General features: G+C 40.2%; 2 protein-coding genes across 2 annotated transcripts; one reads left to right on the top strand and one right to left on the bottom strand.

Annotated features, from left to right (window-relative positions):
- The first annotated feature begins 213 nt into the window (after positions 1–213).
- On the top strand, positions 214–18,483 carry nol6 (nucleolar protein 6 (RNA-associated)). Its single transcript, XM_034692698.1, has 26 exons — positions 214–353; positions 739–951; positions 2,212–2,328; positions 2,467–2,646; positions 2,790–2,958; positions 3,116–3,250; positions 3,343–3,506; positions 3,641–3,761; positions 3,895–3,953; positions 4,055–4,156; positions 4,238–4,353; positions 4,448–4,625; positions 4,886–5,008; positions 6,436–6,584; positions 10,719–10,794; positions 12,427–12,567; positions 12,839–12,956; positions 13,073–13,227; positions 13,346–13,509; positions 13,739–13,891; positions 13,998–14,095; positions 14,251–14,375; positions 16,850–16,939; positions 17,084–17,284; positions 17,838–17,939; positions 18,116–18,483. The coding sequence occupies exons 1-26, from the start codon at positions 315–317 to the stop codon at positions 18,263–18,265; spliced, it is 3,438 nt and encodes a 1,145-aa protein (XP_034548589.1). The 5' UTR covers positions 214–314; the 3' UTR covers positions 18,266–18,483.
- LOC117819382 (zinc finger BED domain-containing protein 1-like) lies at positions 6,305–10,831 on the bottom strand. Its single transcript, XM_034692699.1, has 2 exons — positions 9,001–10,831; positions 6,305–8,600 (listed from the first exon to the last, which is right to left on the bottom strand). The coding sequence occupies exons 1-2, from the start codon at positions 10,498–10,500 to the stop codon at positions 8,043–8,045; spliced, it is 2,058 nt and encodes a 685-aa protein (XP_034548590.1). The 5' UTR covers positions 10,501–10,831; the 3' UTR covers positions 6,305–8,042.
- Positions 18,484–18,761: the final 278 nt, after the last annotated feature.

Raw genomic sequence — 18,761 nt, 5'->3', positions numbered from 1 at the left:
TAAAATTGTAAACCTATCGTGAATTTACTTTTTAAACTGTCGGAAATAGAACTACAGTAACCATCACGGAAACTCACTCAAGGGTTTCAGCGTCTGCCCATGCAACCTATCTTGCTGAAAAACGTCACGACGCACAAAGACAAGTAAGCCAATCAGCGCTCACTTCCGCCGTTTCTACACCAATCACGGAAATATTTTGCAAGGTAGCACGTTATGTTGACCCTTTGCACATGTGAGAGTGCAGCGACTACTAGGCAGTGTAAACATAAAATAAATAAAAACATTGTAATTATCAACCTGAGAATAAACTAGACATGAAAAAGAAGCAAGTAGTGACAGAGGACACAGCAGAGGTAAGACTGGCTATATTTATTATGTTATGGCGGCTAAATAGCTCACCAATTTCCGGGGCAGATTAACACACTACGAGATGCACGTTTATTGCTTGTAGGCTTTGCCAGAAATGTACTAAAATGTTACATCTGAAATCCTGTCCTTATTTTCATTATTGTTGTAAAAGAAACTGAAATATATGAGATACAGTCAGCAGTACTTTGTATTCAACTGCTCGACAATTACTCCTTAAAAAGAATAATATACTCAGGAAAGTTCGATATACCATATTCGTGTTATCCTTATGAATTTGATGTCTCTATAAGAATGAAAACATATTAAACGACAACCCAAACTATGCTCCTGCTGCTGATTCTACGGCTTATACTACTTGTTATTTTACAGATGATACCTTCAAACTCCTCCAATGAGGAGGATGGAAATGAGGCTCCTGTTAAAGCCAAAAGGAACAAACTTGAGGAGTCTGCAGGGGAGGAGTTGGTCTATCACCCAGTGAAGTTGTCCCGGAGTGATCTGTACAGACCCCCAACAGCAGAGGAGCTCAACCAGCTGAAAGAAACAGAGAGCCTGTTTCATTGCAGCCTGCTCAAAATGCAGGTGAGACCTCTGACATGATGAATAGGCTTTTCAATTTTCAGCCCCGTTTACCTGGAATGATGAAGGACTTGAAACTGACACATCTTGTAACTCAGTGGGAATTCAAGTCAATCAAAAAAAGACAGAGAAACAAACTCAATTGGATCTTGTGATTGCACTGCGTAATCATGTAACCAAGTGAAACTGTTACCGTATTTTATTTGTGTTGTTTTGTGTGCTTGTTGTGTGTTGTAACCTGTTTTGTGCTGCTGTCTTGGCCAGGTCACTCTCAAAAAAAAGGTTTTAAATCTTATTATTTATTTGTTTATTTCAACAGGGACAGTGTACAGCCATTTAGTTGTACCAGAGTTAGCTAGCAACTAATTTACATCTGTAGTCCCTAGGCAGGAGACAGAGTCGATGCCTCTGTTAAAAACAAATAGAACATAATTTAAAAAGCTACACAATAATACATAACTACTACTATAAAACAACAGGGATACATTTACATCAAAACTACCAACACAATAATAAAATATAGCTAAAAGCACTACACCATGAAGGTTGTTGTCATGAGGACATGATTGAATTGATTTTAGCCATGATTTCACCCTGGACTTAAATTCAGCTGCAGCACTCTCTGATTTTACTCAGTAATGAGTTCCAAGCAGTTGTTGCTCTATTAGAGAGGGCTGATTTGCCAAATTCAGAAGATCTGTGGTGTATGACACAGTCACCTCTATTTGCTGTCCTAGTTGTTCTTCCATTATCTGCATACAGTGATATAAACTCTTTTAATGGGGGAGCAGCCAGACCATTTATGACTTTAAACACTGAACAAGCATCAGAAAAACCCACAAAATTTTCAAAACGTTAAGAGGTTATACTTCTGTATGATATTGCAGTAGTGATAACTTTTTGGCTTCTTGTCCAGTACCTTTAATGTTTGCTTGTACAGTGATTTGATTGGAGCAATTTTTGTTTTCCCAGCTTGTGACCAGCTTGTGACACAGTACGACAGATGGGAAAATATCATTGCATGCATGTATAGTTTTGCTGCATCAGTAGGTAGCTGGTTTCAGATAAACCTGAAGGTCCTGAAATTAAGTCTCACAGTGTTACAGAGCTTTTTCTCAATGAGTCTTTTACCTGGTTAAATAAATAAAGATGAGAGATATGAACAGATTTGTCTGAAGTGAAGCCTGCTATTCTTTTTGAATAGTGACTTCATCGCAAGCGTCTTCAATCTTGTAAATGTCTCCAATCTGTCACCAATTATAGATGGAAGAGCTGCTGAAAGAGGTCACTCTAAGTGAGCGGAGGAAACAGCAAATAGACTCCTTCATTCAGACTGTCACCGTACTGCTCCAGGCTGTGCCAGAGTCAGCAGAGGTTGAGGTATGTTGTACTAAAACTATAAGCTACATTTTCTAACCCATTGTAGAGGCTCTCATCCATTCATGTATCTCTTTACAAATGAACACGCAAAAAAAAATCTGTAATCGCATTCTCTAATCAATTTCTCTATGGGTTCAGGTAAGTGACCTGTCATGGCTGTCTGGTGCACTTAAGGTCCCTTTCCTCTTGGTGCCCAAAATAACCAAGGGCAAGTTCCACATGGCACCTCCTGCCTCTATTGACTTGATTGGCAGCTATCCCCTAGGCACCTGCACCAAACCACGCATTGTGGTGGACCTGGCTGTCACAATCCCAACTGTGAGTTAATCTGTCCATTGTTTTTTAATCCCAGTCTGTCACTTGAAACCTTGAAAGCAACATGCAATACAGCAGTATTGGCTTCAAATAACAAGAGACATGGATGACTTCTCTCTGGGCATTTTTTGGGGGGGGGTTATTAGGAGATTCTCCACCCAAAGGATGTCACGAATCAGAGGTATCCAAGGAAAAGGGCTCTCTACCTGGCAGGTCTGGCCCAGCACCTTACATCCTCCTCTGACATTGGGTCCATGTGTTATTCCTGTCTCCATGGGGATCGACTCCGCCCTGTTCTGCTGCTGACCCCTCAAGGTAAAACATTTAATCCCCAACAGATTTTAACCCCAAAACAACAATTCTTAACAGTGTTGTGTTTAGTTTTTGTTGTTTGGATCTTAAAGTGTTTTGTTTTCTTTACATCTGGGAAGCTGTATGGGTTGGTTATTTAAATCATTATGGCATCTCTCAGGTAAAGACACATCTAGCTTGACTGTGCGTGTTCATGCCTGTCCCCCTCCTGGATTCTTCAAGCCTAGTCGTTTCCATCCCCAGAGGAATAATATTCGGACAGAATGGTACACCGGATTGCAGAGCTCCCTGGCTGGTACTGTTTATTTTGCTGACATTTTTTGTATATTTCAAATGCAATCTCACTATCAGTACTATCTATTTCATTTCTTGTATGTTTTTTCACAGAGAACAGCGAACCTCCCACGCCGCATTACAACAGCTCTGTTCTGGGGGATTTACTGCCCCGGGCTCACCTCCAGTTTCTTTCAGCTGTCAGCTCTCAGTGCTCAGCTTTTGCAGATGGGGTGGCTTTACTCAAAGTTTGGCTCCGTCAAAGAGAGCTCGACCAGGTGGGTAGGAGGCTTGCAATGGCTCCCTTGCTTGTTGCACACAGATTTGTTCCTTTCTTTTTTATATTGTATTTATCTCTCAATCTGCTTACATGGTTTGTCTCAGCTTAACTCTGTTTTGCTCTGTCTTTCAGGGCACTGGTGGTTTTAATGGCTTTCTGGCATCAATGCTGTTGAGTTATCTGCTGATGACTCACAGAATAAGTAACACCATGACAGCCTATCAGCTGCTACGAAACAGCTTGAACTTCCTAGGTGAGAAATTTTTAAAGATATATACTGATTTTTTTTAAATTAAGGGTGAATTGATGTATGGAAGTTGTAATTGCATTTTTGGTGTGTCCCTGATTTAAATGTCTGGTTACTCACACTTTGCTCTGACCCTCAGCTTCTACAGACCTTACAGTGAATGGAATCAGCCTTGCAAGAGATCCTGACTCTACAGCTGTGAGTGGTCTTGCTCACATTTAACACTGAACCTGCAAATGTACCTTCTTAATGAATCATTATACAATATTCCAATCTGTCTTGTTTTCCTTGTCCCACAGCCCTCTGTATCAGAGTTCCAAAGTGCCTTCCAGGTAGTGTTCGTCGACCCTTCAGGACATCTCAACATGTGTGCTGACATGACTGCTTGCACCTACAAACAGGTAAATAAAAAAAAAGGGTTGTATTTTTTCTACTGTAGAGATTAAGCATCATTTTTGACCTTTTTCATATTCTTTTCATAGCTGCAGCATGAGGCATCTGTGTCGATGCAGTTCTGGGACGACCCAACAGTGGATGGGTTCCACAGCCTCCTCATGACCCCTAAACCCATGATAAGGACAAGTGACCATGTGTTCCAGTACGGCTTAGTGTGTTACCTTTCACATCATGGTTGGTCTCCCATCCTCATCCGGTTTGATCATCTTATGTGTTTTTCTTCTTCTACCTCTCAGGCTATGTGAGCTGGCAAAGCTTCAGTCCAGCTGTAAGAAGCTGAATCTCCTCAGTGAGCTGATGGATCACAGTGGAAATTATGTCCACACTGCGCTGCCCTTCATTCTGTCACTGCTACAGCAAGGACTGGGCCAAAGGATTCATCTTCTTACCCACTCCCTGTCTCCTGACCCTGAGGTGGGAAATATTTACAATGTTGGGGGATGGGGTTACATTTTGCAACATTTTACTTTGCAGATGTTTAAGAGCCCAATTTCATTATCATTCCAAGATACTATTCACAGAACAGGCTTTCATTTTAATACAAAACTATATATGTTTTGACTCAAAACTTTTCTAAAGTGTCCTACAAATGAGTAATTATAAATTAAACATTCTTGTAGATCATATTTCAAATCTTACAATCATTGATCTGTGGAAACTGTCATTCTTCCTAGTGGTCTGTGGAGAGTGAAGCCCCAAAACATAAAGCCCAACCTCCCCTCTCCTTCGGTTTGCTCTTAAGACCAGATTTGGCAGTTTCTGTCCTGGAGAGAGGCCCCCCAGCTGACAACCCCAAGGTAACCTCACCTTTTGCCTTTTGTCTATATACGTTTACTGAACATTTTTTATTGGGGAGAATCTCCATGGTAATTTTTGCTATGACTCGAATATCAATGCTACAAATAATGGCACTTCAAATAGGGGTATTACTTTCTCCTTAATTATTCAAGAATTTAGCATTCTGCTGCTTGGTGTGTTCTGTATTTCAAACTACCAGCTGTTGGCAGAGAGCTGTATCAATGCTTTTGGATTGCAAGATGACCAAAAGGGAAAAGCGTGGTAAGAAAAAATTCACAAGTAACAGGAATGACCGCAGCTCAGAGGGGTATGTAAAGAAAAGTTGATACAACTTTGGAGTGCTTCAAAGCATTTCTTAATGTCAAGCCGTTCCTGAACCAGTGACGTCAGAAGCTTCTTACCTGGACTACATAGAAAAAGCATTGGGCTGTAGTTTATCGGTCAAAAGTCCTATTCTCAAATGAAAGAAAGTTTTGAATCTAGTTTGGAGATCAATGTCCTAAAGTTTGGAGATAGAGTGAAGAGGCACAAAATCCAAGGTGCTTGAGGTTCAGTGAGAAGTTTCTATGATGTTTTGTGGTGTCATGTCATCTGCTGGTGTTGGTCCACTGTGTTTAATCAAGTCCAAAGTCAACACAACTGTTTACCAGGACATTTTTCCACACTCCCTGTTTCTATCAACTGGCCTGACCTGAACCCCATAGAGGGTCTGTGGGATATTGTCAAGACAGTTATGAGAAACACCTGACACAAAAATACAGACAAGCAGAAGACTGCTATTAAAGCAACCTGGGCTTCAATAATACTTCCGCAATGCCAAAGGCTGATCACCTCCATGTTGAGTGTATAAGTAAACATACTTTTCAGAAGTTGGACATTTTTGCATTTTATATAATTTTTTTAATGATCTCTGGTAATATTCTAATGATTTGAGATGCTGGATTTCTGATTTTCTTTAGCTATAAGCCAAAATATCTGAATTAAAACCAAGAAAGGCTTGAAATATTTATTTTACATGTCACAGATATATGGACAGCTGAAGAGAGAGGGAAATATGGGGAGCAGAGAGTGGGGGAAGACATGCAAATAGTAGAGGACAGGAGTCGAACCAGTGACCGCTGCTACTAGGTCTATAGCCTCTGTAAATGGGGCATTCGTTTGAATCTCTAGGCCAACTGCGCCGTGAAAGTTTACCCTTAATGAATTAAAAAAAGTGAGGGGAGCAACATTTTCATGATTTTCTAATTTATTGAGATGCAGCTCCAGATGAGCATAAAAGTAATCCAGTCAAATTCTACTTTTTAAAGAACTAATTTTTATTTCCATCATGCATGCTCTTGTGTAAATTGATTGGTCTTGTGTGTATTATTTTGCTTCTGTCAAGACTCATCTATGACAATGATTTTAACTAGTATTTTTCTGATAGGCAGCTGAGTTCCGTCAGCTCTGGGGTTCCCGCTCTGAGCTGCGTCGCTTCCAGGATGGCGCAATCACTGAAGCCGTCCTGTGGGAGGGAGAGAGCATGTGCCAAAAACAATTGGTCCCAAAACAGATCATCACTCACCTGCTACAGCTGTATGTATACAAAGTTGGCAACGCATAAGGAACAATATAACATTTAAACTATATTAAAGTAGAGGTTAGTTTGGTCAGTGAGAACCTACCCATTTTAATTCTACAACTATTAAGTATAATATCATGTCAACTAAGAAAACCCAGTGATTTCTCCCATCCATAGTTCATCATCATGGTTTTTATCCCTATTTAGATTTTTTTAAATAAATCTATTCAAACTAAAGTTTGCACTTGGGTTGATCTGAAACTAATATTATTTCCTAGTCTTTTGAACAGAAATTTAAATTCTGACTAACTAACTATTGTAAAGGTACGAAAACATTCATCGGTCAAAATTGATCACAATTTACCCAACATGGCTAAATACAGGATCACAGAGTCTGCAGGTACATGATGTCAAATTGGTTTAGTTTTATTTTGTAGTCTACTTCTCTCATTTTAAAGCACTGCCTTTCCCCTGACTCAGTTGTTTTCTTGCACTGTAATGCTACTCTCTGCTGGCTGCTCAGTTTTTCTGTTTAGTTCTCATAAACCTGACTCCATTTGTAATATATTTATATAAAATAAAGGCATTGGCTGCTAGACTCACTACCATAAAGACAACAAAAGATGTGCTGGTAGGAATACGCAGACTTTCAATGACTGGTCCAAGACAGGATAGGACAGTATTTGGGTCCAAGTTTGCAAATCAGTGAGAAGGCATTATGCTGTCGAAGAACTAGATTTCTGCCATTGTCCGTGACAGTAATGTTTGGCCCTAACAGTTCCCCCATTAGCCTTAATAACTGTTCTTCAAATGTAATACCTACAACAAATTTACAGTAAATTTAAGACAATTAATGGCCTTAGTTTTTGGGTTTTAAATTCAAGACCTTTTATGACTTTTTAAGGAGCAGCTGGGAACCCTGGGTCAATTATATGACAGTTTAACCAGACACAGCCTAGATACCTTATCTCTATACCTCTCAAAATACTGCCAAACCACGCCAAACTAAGAGATACCATCTGTCATGTGTACTGTTTTACTGTTGAGTAGTAAAGCATTAGAGCAGAATGCCAAGATACAGCTCCAGCTAGTAGTGGGTGGCAGAGCTACAGCTTATACACAGTATGTAACCGGTATTTTGGGCCTATAGTAATAGCAAAAATGTGTTTAACCAACTAATAATTCTTGTGCTCCTTAAATGTGTAATAATTTAGTGGACTTGATGCGTTCATCACTAGTTCGCACATTTAATGTAAATGATTTAACAACCGGCTCCCTACCCACTGTTTTAAGCCAAGAGGAAGCGCTATCAATCCAAGTGAAGTATTTAGAAAATCACTGGGTTCTTCTGTTGTATTCTACAGTTAAGTTTGAAAATGTATTAGAATGCATCTTTTTAGCACATTATTCAACACATGAACAGTGACAGAGGTCATGCTGCACTAATATCTCTGTACTTCTAACATGTGGGGTCATGCAAGTTGTAGATTTCTGTTTACAAAGATCATCATGTCAACATGCTCTGGGCTCAGTCTTGTACGCATTGTGGCAAAAGATTGTCCAGCGTCAGACAACAAAGATGGCAGTGACACCCCAGGTACGCACAAGTAGTGTCTTGCCAGAGTAGCCAGTTTGGGGAATCTTGGCCCATTTACCCTCCACCAGTCAAGAGGGTTTATGTCCAATGAAGGTGCAATGTCTCTTAGGTAGTAATCTACCTGAGCCTCAGAGTCTGTGGCATAGGAGGAACTGTAGTTGTCTCCCAGGAGCAGCATCATGGTGTTTTTGGTGTTACTTCTCATTTGAGAGGGCACAGCAACATGACTAATATCAGGTGTGATCGGGGTCTCCTGTTGCTCGTCTTTTGTGCACAAAGTTGAAGTTATTGCATCTTGTTTGGAAACCAGTTCATGCAGTTTAACCTTTGCAGCCAGTCTTCCTGATGGTGTCAGAAAGCTGAGATGTTTGTGACGAGGGTCCAGCATCGAGGCAATCAGAGCTGGTTTGGAGGCCAAGTCATTGGAGTCAACCTGTGAATAGTAAAATTGATTGAACACAATTACATCAAAGTGTTGCAGGTTATTTTTATTTTTTTTTAACCATTTTATAGCTGGGGTTGGTAGTCTCGGAAAACAAGCATGAATTTGAATGTAGAATGTCTTCAGGACTCCGTCTAACACCCCCCCCCCCCCCCAAAAAAAAACGGTGATTGGTTAGTGTTTTCCCAGGTTTACTCCGGCTGTAGATAGCAGCTTTTTTTTCGCTCTTTTTTTTAAGAACACATTATGTATTCTGTATTGATTGCCGTCGGGACATAAAGATCATTTTAACCAGTATGACAAAAAGTGTATCCTAATCTGACTACCAACCCCAGCTTTAAGAGTTAAAGTCATATTCAAAAATAAGTCTAGGTAAAAGTTGATGGCTTACCTCCATGTGACTTCTTAGTGACTTCTGAACTTTCATCTTGAACTCTGAGACTTGTTCAACATCATTCTCTTTCGGCACAAGGTGGTTCTGAATGAGGCTGAATGTGATCGGGTAGATGTTTGAAATCGATACTTCTGTTTCAGCAGATGTGACTGTGGTTGCCCATTTCAGTGTTGCCAGCACCGGTGTGAAATTCTCAATTATTTGCCAACAATCATCCCCGATCTCAAGACTCTGGGCTTCCTGTCTGTTTGTGATTGTGCGATCAGAGAGCACAGCTTTGATCGCCCACCGCTGCTCAAGTAGACGTTCGAACATGTCGCAGATCGTGTCCCACCGAGCTTTGCTTGACCGGATGAGCTTGTCCTGAGGCAGGCACATCTGAACCTGTTTCAGCTCCAACGCCCTACTTGCCAGCAGGTTGTGACTGAAGTGCTTGACTAGTTTCCCTGCTGCAATGATGATGCGGATCAGATCATGGCTCAGGCCTTCACAGACTGCGAGCTGTAATGTAGTGGCAAAGCAGGTGGCATAGTCCCAAGTGACAGGGGCACTGGCATTAGCAAACAAGACATCTTCTGTGTGGTTATAAATACATGCTGTTACTTTTCCAGCAAGACCCCAGTTCTGCACAATGCTGATAAGCCTTTCTGTGATATTATGTGATGCATTAAGGCTGTCTAGTGATAGTTTACATGTCTGCAGCACAGCTGACCTCCACTGCCAGTCTTCTGTGATGTATGAACTGGAGACTGTAATGTACCTCTGGAATGGGAGGGCTGTCCAAACATCAGCAGTGAGAGCCACTTTCTCCATTCGACTAAGCTGCCCTACAAGCTCATCCACCTTATCATGGAAATGGCCTTCAATAAGGCGTGTGATGTCTCCAGCTGATGGAATTTTATAATTATGTACAGTGTATGCAAGTAGCTCACGGAAACCATCCCCAGTGACCACACTGATTGGAAGCATGTCCTTCTCTATCATTCTCGATATGAGCTCTGTCACTCCTGCATGTGTTGCCAGTGACACGCCTTCACCAGGCACCGTGTCCGGGTGTTTGTTTCTGATGTGATACATCATGCTGGTGGTGCTGCTCTTGTATTTCAGCTTTGTGTCACACACGGTGCAGTGAACCTCGTCGTCCTTTCTAACAAAAATGTCCCAAACAGAGCTCCTCTTCAGGCGCTTCCTCTCCCCATTGTCCCGCTCAGGGGGGGTGCTTGATATGCTAACATTAGGGGACATTACAGACACTTGCGTGATGTCTGCATTAGTGATGCTCTCCTCGTCGAGGCTGTGCACGTTGCAAATCACTGGTTTCTCGTCCTCGTCGGGTGGTGTTGGAGACGAATGGTACCTGCTCATATGGCTCATCATGGAACTCGTGGCTCCTCCGCAGTACTTCAGTGTAGCGTCACATTTTGTGCAGTGGACAAAGTTCCCCACTTGTTCAAAGCAGTCCCACACGGAGCTCCGTCTCCTCCCCGCACGCTTCATGTTTTTTGTGCAGCTGCTTGATGTCGATGAATCAGATGTTAGCGAGTTTGCAGGTTAGCACGCTGGTTAATGGCATCACATAAACGGATTTGAGGGGGGTCGTAAAAGAGCAGACTGTGTCCAGATTTTCTTTTTAAAGTGTCGCATAAAGAAAGTGAATGGGAATTTGTTAAAGACACGTCTTTAAAAAGGGAAATAATGAATTCTTTATCCACTAGACATGCAGATATTCCCGAATCCTCCGTGCGATACATGGGGGCGATGGTTGATGACGTCATCAAAACGGGGAGTGAGGTAAATGAAAAAATCTCAGCGATTTAATTTATTCTGTTTTTAAGACATTCATTCTAAATGTGGTGGAATTTGGTCTTGTCTTGTCTTGTCCTGGTTTAGTTTTCTGTGTTTCTGTTTGAACTAACCTTAAATTAGTGATGTTGAACATTTTTATTTATTTATTTAAAGGGACAGTGCATATTAATGAACATTTCAGCGTTTGCATCAATGTCAATATGCCAGAGTTAGCCATAAAGCTAATTTTCATCCGTAGTCCCAGGAAAATTGTCTTGATTCTGTGCAATGTTGTTGAACTCAATGTGTGGACCACCAAAATTTCACATCACTCCCTTTTCATCACCAGATGAAATCTTAAATGTGTATACTGTGAATACACAGAAGAAAGATTTATTATTTAAGCAGCCCTTTGTAGGGAAGAGATACATGATAGAAATGTATCCTCATATATTACTTCAAAATTGATTGATTAAACAACTGTTATCTAAACCAGGGGCGTCAAACTCATCTCAGTTCAGGGGCCACATACAGCCCAAGTTGATCTGAAGTGGGTCAGACCAGTAAAATCAGAACATAAATACTTATAAATAACGACAATTCTACATTTTTCCCTTTTTTTGTGCAAAAAAGTACAAGTACATTCTGAAAATGTTCAAATTTAATTAACTATCTTCCTACAAAAACAGCTGTTGTATTTTTGGCCATGATGAGTCTCATAGTGGGGCGAATATTTTACTCTTTAAGCCCTGAGCGATTTTTCAAATGACATTTAAACTAAACAAAATCGTCCCTGTGGTCCAATTTCAACAATAATTTGCTCATCAGCATAACAGTTCTTATCTTTACTGTGCTTGTTTGCTTTTTCTGGCTTGTTTGCTTTCTCAGATTACATACTAATTGTGTATGTTTTCATAAGATAAGATAAGATAAGATAGTCCTTTACTCGTCCCACAATGGGGAAATTCAAGTGTCACAGTAGCAAAGTAGACAGTGCAAAACAAACATGTATATATATATATATATATATATATATATATATATATATATATATATATATCTATAGATATATATATATATATATAGATATAGATATATATATATATAAAGCAAACAAGAGCCTATAAAGTAACAATTATTAAAAAAGTATTAGAAATTAAAATTAAAGAGGTAAGAAATAAGCATATCTTACAACATATATATATATATATATATTATTGGTTATATAGTCTGACCACTGCAGGAAGAAAAGACCTGCGGTATCTCTCCATAAGTCACCGCGAGTGAAGAAGTCTGTCACTGAACAACCTACTTAGTGTTGTTATGGTCTCCTGGAGGTGGTGTGACGTGTTGTCCATCAGAGAAGATAGCTTTGCTATCATCCTCCTGTCAGCCACCATCTCCACAGGGTCCAGTGGGCAGGCCAGGACAGAGCTGGCCTTCTTCACCAGTCTGTTCAGCTTCTTATTGTGAGCAGCAGAGATGCTGCTTCCCCAGCAGACCACTCCAAAGAAGGTGGCTGATGCCACCACATACATACTGTTTTTAATATTATCTTGCCATCAATAAAAATTAGTTGAAGCCTTCAATAATTCATTAAGATTGAATAAAGCTCTAATTATGGGTTTTGCTCTGTAGGTGCCTAGTACTGGGGAGGAAGAGAGCTTACTGGTGGTTCAGTCTTATGATGACCTGAGTCGAAAACTGTGGAAGCTGGAGGATCTGCCTCTCTCCATCACATCAGTGCAAGGAGCCCACCCCGCACTTAGATACACACAGGTAAAGCCCCTCTTTCTGGCCAAGGAACTGCTCCTATTAATGCTCCTTAAATTGCCCCCCAGGGACAAATTAAGTTTTTTGAATTGAATTGAATTGAATTGAATTATAATACTATTGTTAAGCAATAGTAAATTGTTAGTGTTCAGCATAGTTTTAAACATTACCACAGTAACAGTCCATGTCTAAGTGCTTTGAATAAGTTAAGAGTTATATTTCAAAACTCACAATTTTGAATTGATAAAAGTTCTAACATTTAAATTGTTCCTTGCAGGTCTTCCCCCCTGTGCCTCTGAAACTGGACTATTCCTTCTTTGACAAAGAAAAGACATTTAGATCTTTGGTACCAAAGGAAGAAAAACCCTGCCCTGCATATATCACTCCTATCACAGGTAGGACAATGGGCAAAATTGCTCACTGACTTTTAACACCTTCATGAAAGTTACTTAAGCATAGAACTCAACTTTATAGACTTTTACACAAATATTTTGCAATCCTCTACTTGCAGTGATATGCCACATGGAGGGGAGTGGAAAGTGGCCGCACGACCGCCTCGCCATCCGACATCTCCGAGCTGCCTTTCACATCCGCCTGGGCGAGTTACTCAAGAAGAACCATAATTATACATGCAGGCCCTGCCCAACACACCTGGATGTCTGCAAGGTACGTTTAGGAGTCTGTGTGCACGACGTGCAATTTGTCAGCACAATTCTATTTGTAATCACTGCTCTTCATAATACTCTAGTAACACTGTTTTTCCTCCCTGTGTTTGTGTATCCAGGATGGCTTTGTGTTCCGCATCCATGTGGCTTACCATCGTGAGCCTCAGGTGCTGAGGGAGAGTGTGAATGCAGAGGGACTGTCGGTTGTAAGGGACAAGGAGGAGGCTCAGGCTCTGGAGATGTCCACAATTCACAAGCCTCTACTTACCAGCACATTGCATGGGTAAAGCTGAAACAGTAGCTCAAAGTAGTATTTGTGTGTGTTTAAGTGATAAAGCTGGATTTTTTTAGTTCTTATTATTTCCCTCAGTTTATTCATCATCACATGTTGCTGCTTCAAACATTAAAACCATTTATTATTGTCTCTTTCATACTTCACTTTTAGACTCTGAATGTTTCTCTCTTGTCTTGACTCTTTCTGCTTCATCTTGTGTGTTTTGTGTCGTTGGTAGGCTTCAGCAGCAACACCAGTGTTTTGGAGCAGTGTGTCGTCTGGCCAAACGCTGGCTTGGGGCTCAGCTCTTCAGTGAAGACTTGACAGAGGACACAGCAGACCTGCTGGTGGCGTCGCTTTTCCTGCGTCCGGCACCCTTTACACCTCCTGGGTAACTTTCTGTTTTTTGTTTTCGTCTCTTATGCTTTATTGTTTGTTTTTTACTTGTCTTTGTTCGTTCAGTAGGTCATGTGAATGAATTTCTCCGTCCTCCTCAGTTCTCCTCAGGTCGGCTTCCTTCGCTTCCTTCATCTGCTCTCCTCCTTTGACTGGAGGAACAGCCCGCTGGTTGTCAACCTAAACAACCAGATCACTGGCAAGTAGTCTCTCACACACACTTCTTTTCCCTCTGTGTCACATAAACAAATCGCCTCTGACCTCCTTCTTTTTACACACCCGACATATTTTGACATCCTGCTCATATCCATCGCAACGTCACGTGATTGTTTTTTCTCTCTCCTTCACGTGTAGCCGCTGACTATACAGAGATCAAAAATGATTTCATGGCCTCCAGGGAGTCTCTGCCCGTCATGTTTATAGCTACGCCTAAAGATAAAAAACTATCTTTGTGGACCAAGAGAGCACCAACTGTACAGGTCAGTGGACAAACAAAAAACAAGTACACCACTCGCACAACAAAGCATTTAATAGATTTACACTCAATAATGAACTGAAAAATGATTAAATATTACAATTAGTGCGTTGATGTGAAAGAAATAACAAAGTCCATGGCTCAATATTAAATAAAAACTAAAAAATAAAGTTTTTTTCTGTTTTACATTACAAATCTTACTTGCACACAAAAATCACAAACAGCGGTGTAGAAAAGAGTTGCATGTTCTTGGCAAGGAGCAGTCACACAGTTTCCCAATCCTGGAGCCTTTCCTTAGTGCACACTGATCTCCTGGATCACACTGAAAATAATAAAATAATGACTTTTTTCATATCACAAGTGGACTGTAAGAGTGTCTGAAAATAATCATCATATTGCTCTAAGTAAAGGGACCATACTGTTTTATAAAATGTAAAACATTGTAGGTAGACAGATGTGATTTGATTTACATACCACTGGAAGGAAGCCATGCTTTTTTCTCAGAGCTGGAATTTGATTATTCTGAAGTCTCTCCAAAACTTCATGTAAATCATTGATCTGGAAATTCAAAAAATCTATTTTAGTTGATATCAAAATACCACAACAATACTAAAATAAATGAACACCTGCAGATTTTTTTCCTCAAGGCAAAGATATGAAATCAAATTATTATATCAACAACTTTGTAAAGTTCCGGAAACTGAACCACTCATGAGTTTCAGAGATCGTCAGGTATAGCTCACCAGTTGCTTTTCATTGCTGTCCTCTCCTGTTGAGAAGTAAGGTAAATGTTTTGGTTTGTATTCCTCTGTTTGGATGTGACCGTGGCTGTAAAAGAGTCCACAGGCACACATCAGCGCACAAAAAAGATGCACAAACCAGCTGCCCATGGTGCGTAGTTGACCCAGATAAGCTTCCTGTGCTGGACCACCTCACTCCCCAAACAAGTCTAACATTAACACCGAGCCTCTCCCAACATCCTGCTTTATAAGCAGGAACATTGTGCTCTGTGACGTCCTGACAGAGACGTCAGTGTGCGCCTAATTCAGCATGTTTTTTCATAATGTTCAGGATTATTTCCATTATTCAATATTCAGGGGGATTTTCATTCACCTTAAGAGCTGCTTGGGTGGCATTGATCAACTTTTTGTTGACTCCACTTGCCCACTTTAATTATCTCCAGAACCAAGAAGGTGTTTCAAAACAAATAGCTGAGGTGAGTGGACGTTGCAGCTCGGTGTTTGTAGTTGGATTAGTTCCCCTGACTGACCACTAGGGAGCAGAGAGTGATGGAGTGAATTACAGAATGAATGTTTGAAGTTCTTTCTGAGCACACAAGATACTTTCTATACCCCAGAAATGTTAACCAGCCCTGCACATTAACATGATTTATGTAAAAACAGAAATTATTTTAATGTTAGTTTTAATTTAATTATACATTTCCCTTAATTGCTTGTGTTCTAAGAAGGAAGCTAATCCATCATTGGGTCAAAGTGTTGATGGGTTCAAAAATAATTTATCAGTGGGAAAAAATCCCATTAGGTATATAAATACATGAAATGAATGAAGCTAAGCCCAGTAAAACACACTTTAAGGCTCATATGAGGAGTTTTCAGCCTCAACATACTGAAATGAATGCTGAGGCCCCTACATGACCCATAGCAAACGAGAACATTAACATAAGATTGATTATTTCAAGCAGTCATTTTGAAGGATTCAAACTACTTGGAAGGTGTACGTGTCAGATAAGGAGAACAGCACACTGCAAAAACAGCCTGGTTTTACATCTTCTACATAAAAGGTTCTCGATGAGTTATACATTTGACTTTTAAAAAAAAAAGCAGGATAAACATTCAACATGCACAGGACAAAATCAGCAAAGAAATAAGACATATGGCTTCATCCACAAGGGGGCCCCAAAATCAACACCAATCACAGGTTCTTCACAGGAGCTTTAAGCTGCTCAATGAAAAACTTGTAAACAAAGTACATTCACTACCAGCAGTTATCATTCTTAATGTGTTCGTGTAAATGAATTCCATAGCAGAAGAAATCCCAAATGAGGCATCCTCATTAGTTTAAGGTGCAAGAGGTATTCTGTTTAGCCCTTTACAAGTGTTTAGTTCTCTTTTTAAGTCTTATGTAATGAAATAATTCATACAACTTGTAGTCTGATTGAAATCTAAAACCCTCTGTGAATTAAGAAACAATTTCAGACAGAAAAATTAAAGTACATCTCCTTGTAATAGTCTTGTTGGATATTGTTTAATATAACAGTCCTCATGTTGTAACTGCCTTTATGTCAGCTACCGTTTTGTTCTTTTATTTGTTTTGGAAAATCATATATTCAAGTACTTTTTGGTGTCTTACGGCCTCAACAGAGGCCTATGTATTAAATAAGGCTGTAATAGTTTTAATCCTATCCTTCATATTGACCAAATGTACCACCAAGTGTTATCTTCTTTTCCTTGTCTTTAGATGCTGCAGCGTGTTGTTATGATGGCTGCAGAGAGTCTGAGAGTTCTGGAACAACAACTGATGGACGGCAGCCAGATCCAAGATGTCAGGGTGGGTGAAACGCATATCAAAGCTATCTTTTACTAACCACCTCTTTTTTACTGACCACTCCATTCCTTTATAAATGATCCACTCTCTGTGAAAGTATGTTTTACATATCTCAGCCTTGTGATGCACTCGTCTTTGTTTGTGTAGGTGGTCATGCGCCCTCCTCTGGATGCCTACGATGTGTTGATCCACCTGAACCCGAAGCAGGTTCCTCTGCTCAGCCACGCAGTTGACCCCCCCACTGTCACCTTCAGCAGGGGTGCCATGACCGGCTCTGTGCCCCCATCAGGAGGGGCCCTGCCTGTCATCGATTACAACCCTGTGTCCCTTTACCTAGCAGAGCTGAGGGTGAGTCTCGTGTTTGAAGGATGTGTAAAAGGAAGGTGTGGCTTTAATAACACATTGTTGACACAGGATGTCAGAAAAGCTGTGGAGCAGGATTTACACAAGCTAATTGCAGATGGACTGTTGAGGCAAGGAGTTCATTGAATATGATGTCCAGAAGCTTCCTGACAGTACAGATGAATTACAGACAGGAGAAATACTCAGTAGAATTAAGCTCCCCTTACACTGGTCACAAACTACCCACACTCAACCTACCCAGATACAGTGAAGACTTTTTTTTGCCTTTTGTGCCTTGAGGATATTTAAAAATTGAACATGTTTATTATCATCTTCATACATTTAGGTATAAATTTCTCTTTGTCTCCCACTAATGCCATAAGTGGACTTCTGCCACATTGTGCATCTTATTCGTTTAAATATAATGACTTGTCAAGGAGTTAAACTTGAATAAGTTTTAATGGTAACGTCTTGAGAAATATCTTTCTCTAAAATAAACAGATTTTATCACTTCATAGACTGAACTTCTACCTCATTACTATACCATATTTGTTTTCAGGAGGCTTTTGGAGACCTCGCCCTCTTCTTCTGTGATCCCTATGGTGGAGCAGTGATCGCAGTAGTATGGAAGCCAAAAGCCTTCAGCCCTGCGCCCTTTAAGGTAATTAATGTATTCATATCCTCTGCCTGATGCATTCATGTAAGAGAAAAGCCTTTTTAAATATTAGCCGCTTGCTTTGTTTTCAAGTCTTCATATCCATCTGACCTTATTTCACTCACGTGTCGACATTCTTCACTGACCGAATGCTCTACTTTCTCCTTCATTGCACATCACAGACGTCACAGGTGTCTGCTCGGAACGTACAGGTGACTGGGGACGAGGCAAATACCATTCCCAATGTTGAAGCAATTTTGGAGGACTTCCAGGTCATTGGAAAGGGCTTGGTCAAATCAGTGGAGGCTAGGACTGAGAAATGGTCATTTTAGATATGAACAAGTGTACACACCTACTCGCACCACTTCTACCAGCTAAATTACATGTAAGCCAAGTGGCAATTTCAGTGCAGAAGGTCCATCAGTACCTTTATTTTTTTTGTATCTGACAGATCAAGTGTTAGATTTTAGAAATATTAAGACCTCACAACTCGTGTTTGTTTTGTCGAACCTGTTTGCTGCATAATAAATGCATTTAACCTTTTGATTTACATTTTGTGTCTTTTTTTAGCTTTGCTTCATTTTTAGGAAATAATAAGGATGAGATGAGGTCCTTTTACCCCTACAGGACTAATTGCTCTAACAGAAAAATGAAAGTTGAATAGGAAAAGCCACAAAAAACTGGAGAAGTAAAAGAAAAGCAAATTAGAAATATCAGCAAATTAATTTAAATACATGTCAAAACAAATGCTATACAACAACAGTTAAAGACACAATTACAAGGTAAGAGTGACAGTGAGTTGTGATTAGGAATCTAGTCCATTTGAAT

This window comes from Notolabrus celidotus, chromosome 9, assembly GCF_009762535.1.
Source record: "Notolabrus celidotus isolate fNotCel1 chromosome 9, fNotCel1.pri, whole genome shotgun sequence".
In the NCBI taxonomy this organism is placed as follows: Eukaryota; Metazoa; Chordata; class Actinopteri; order Labriformes; family Labridae; genus Notolabrus; species Notolabrus celidotus.
Note: the sequence above shows the minus strand (reverse complement) of the source record. Positions and strands in the feature narration are given on the sequence as shown.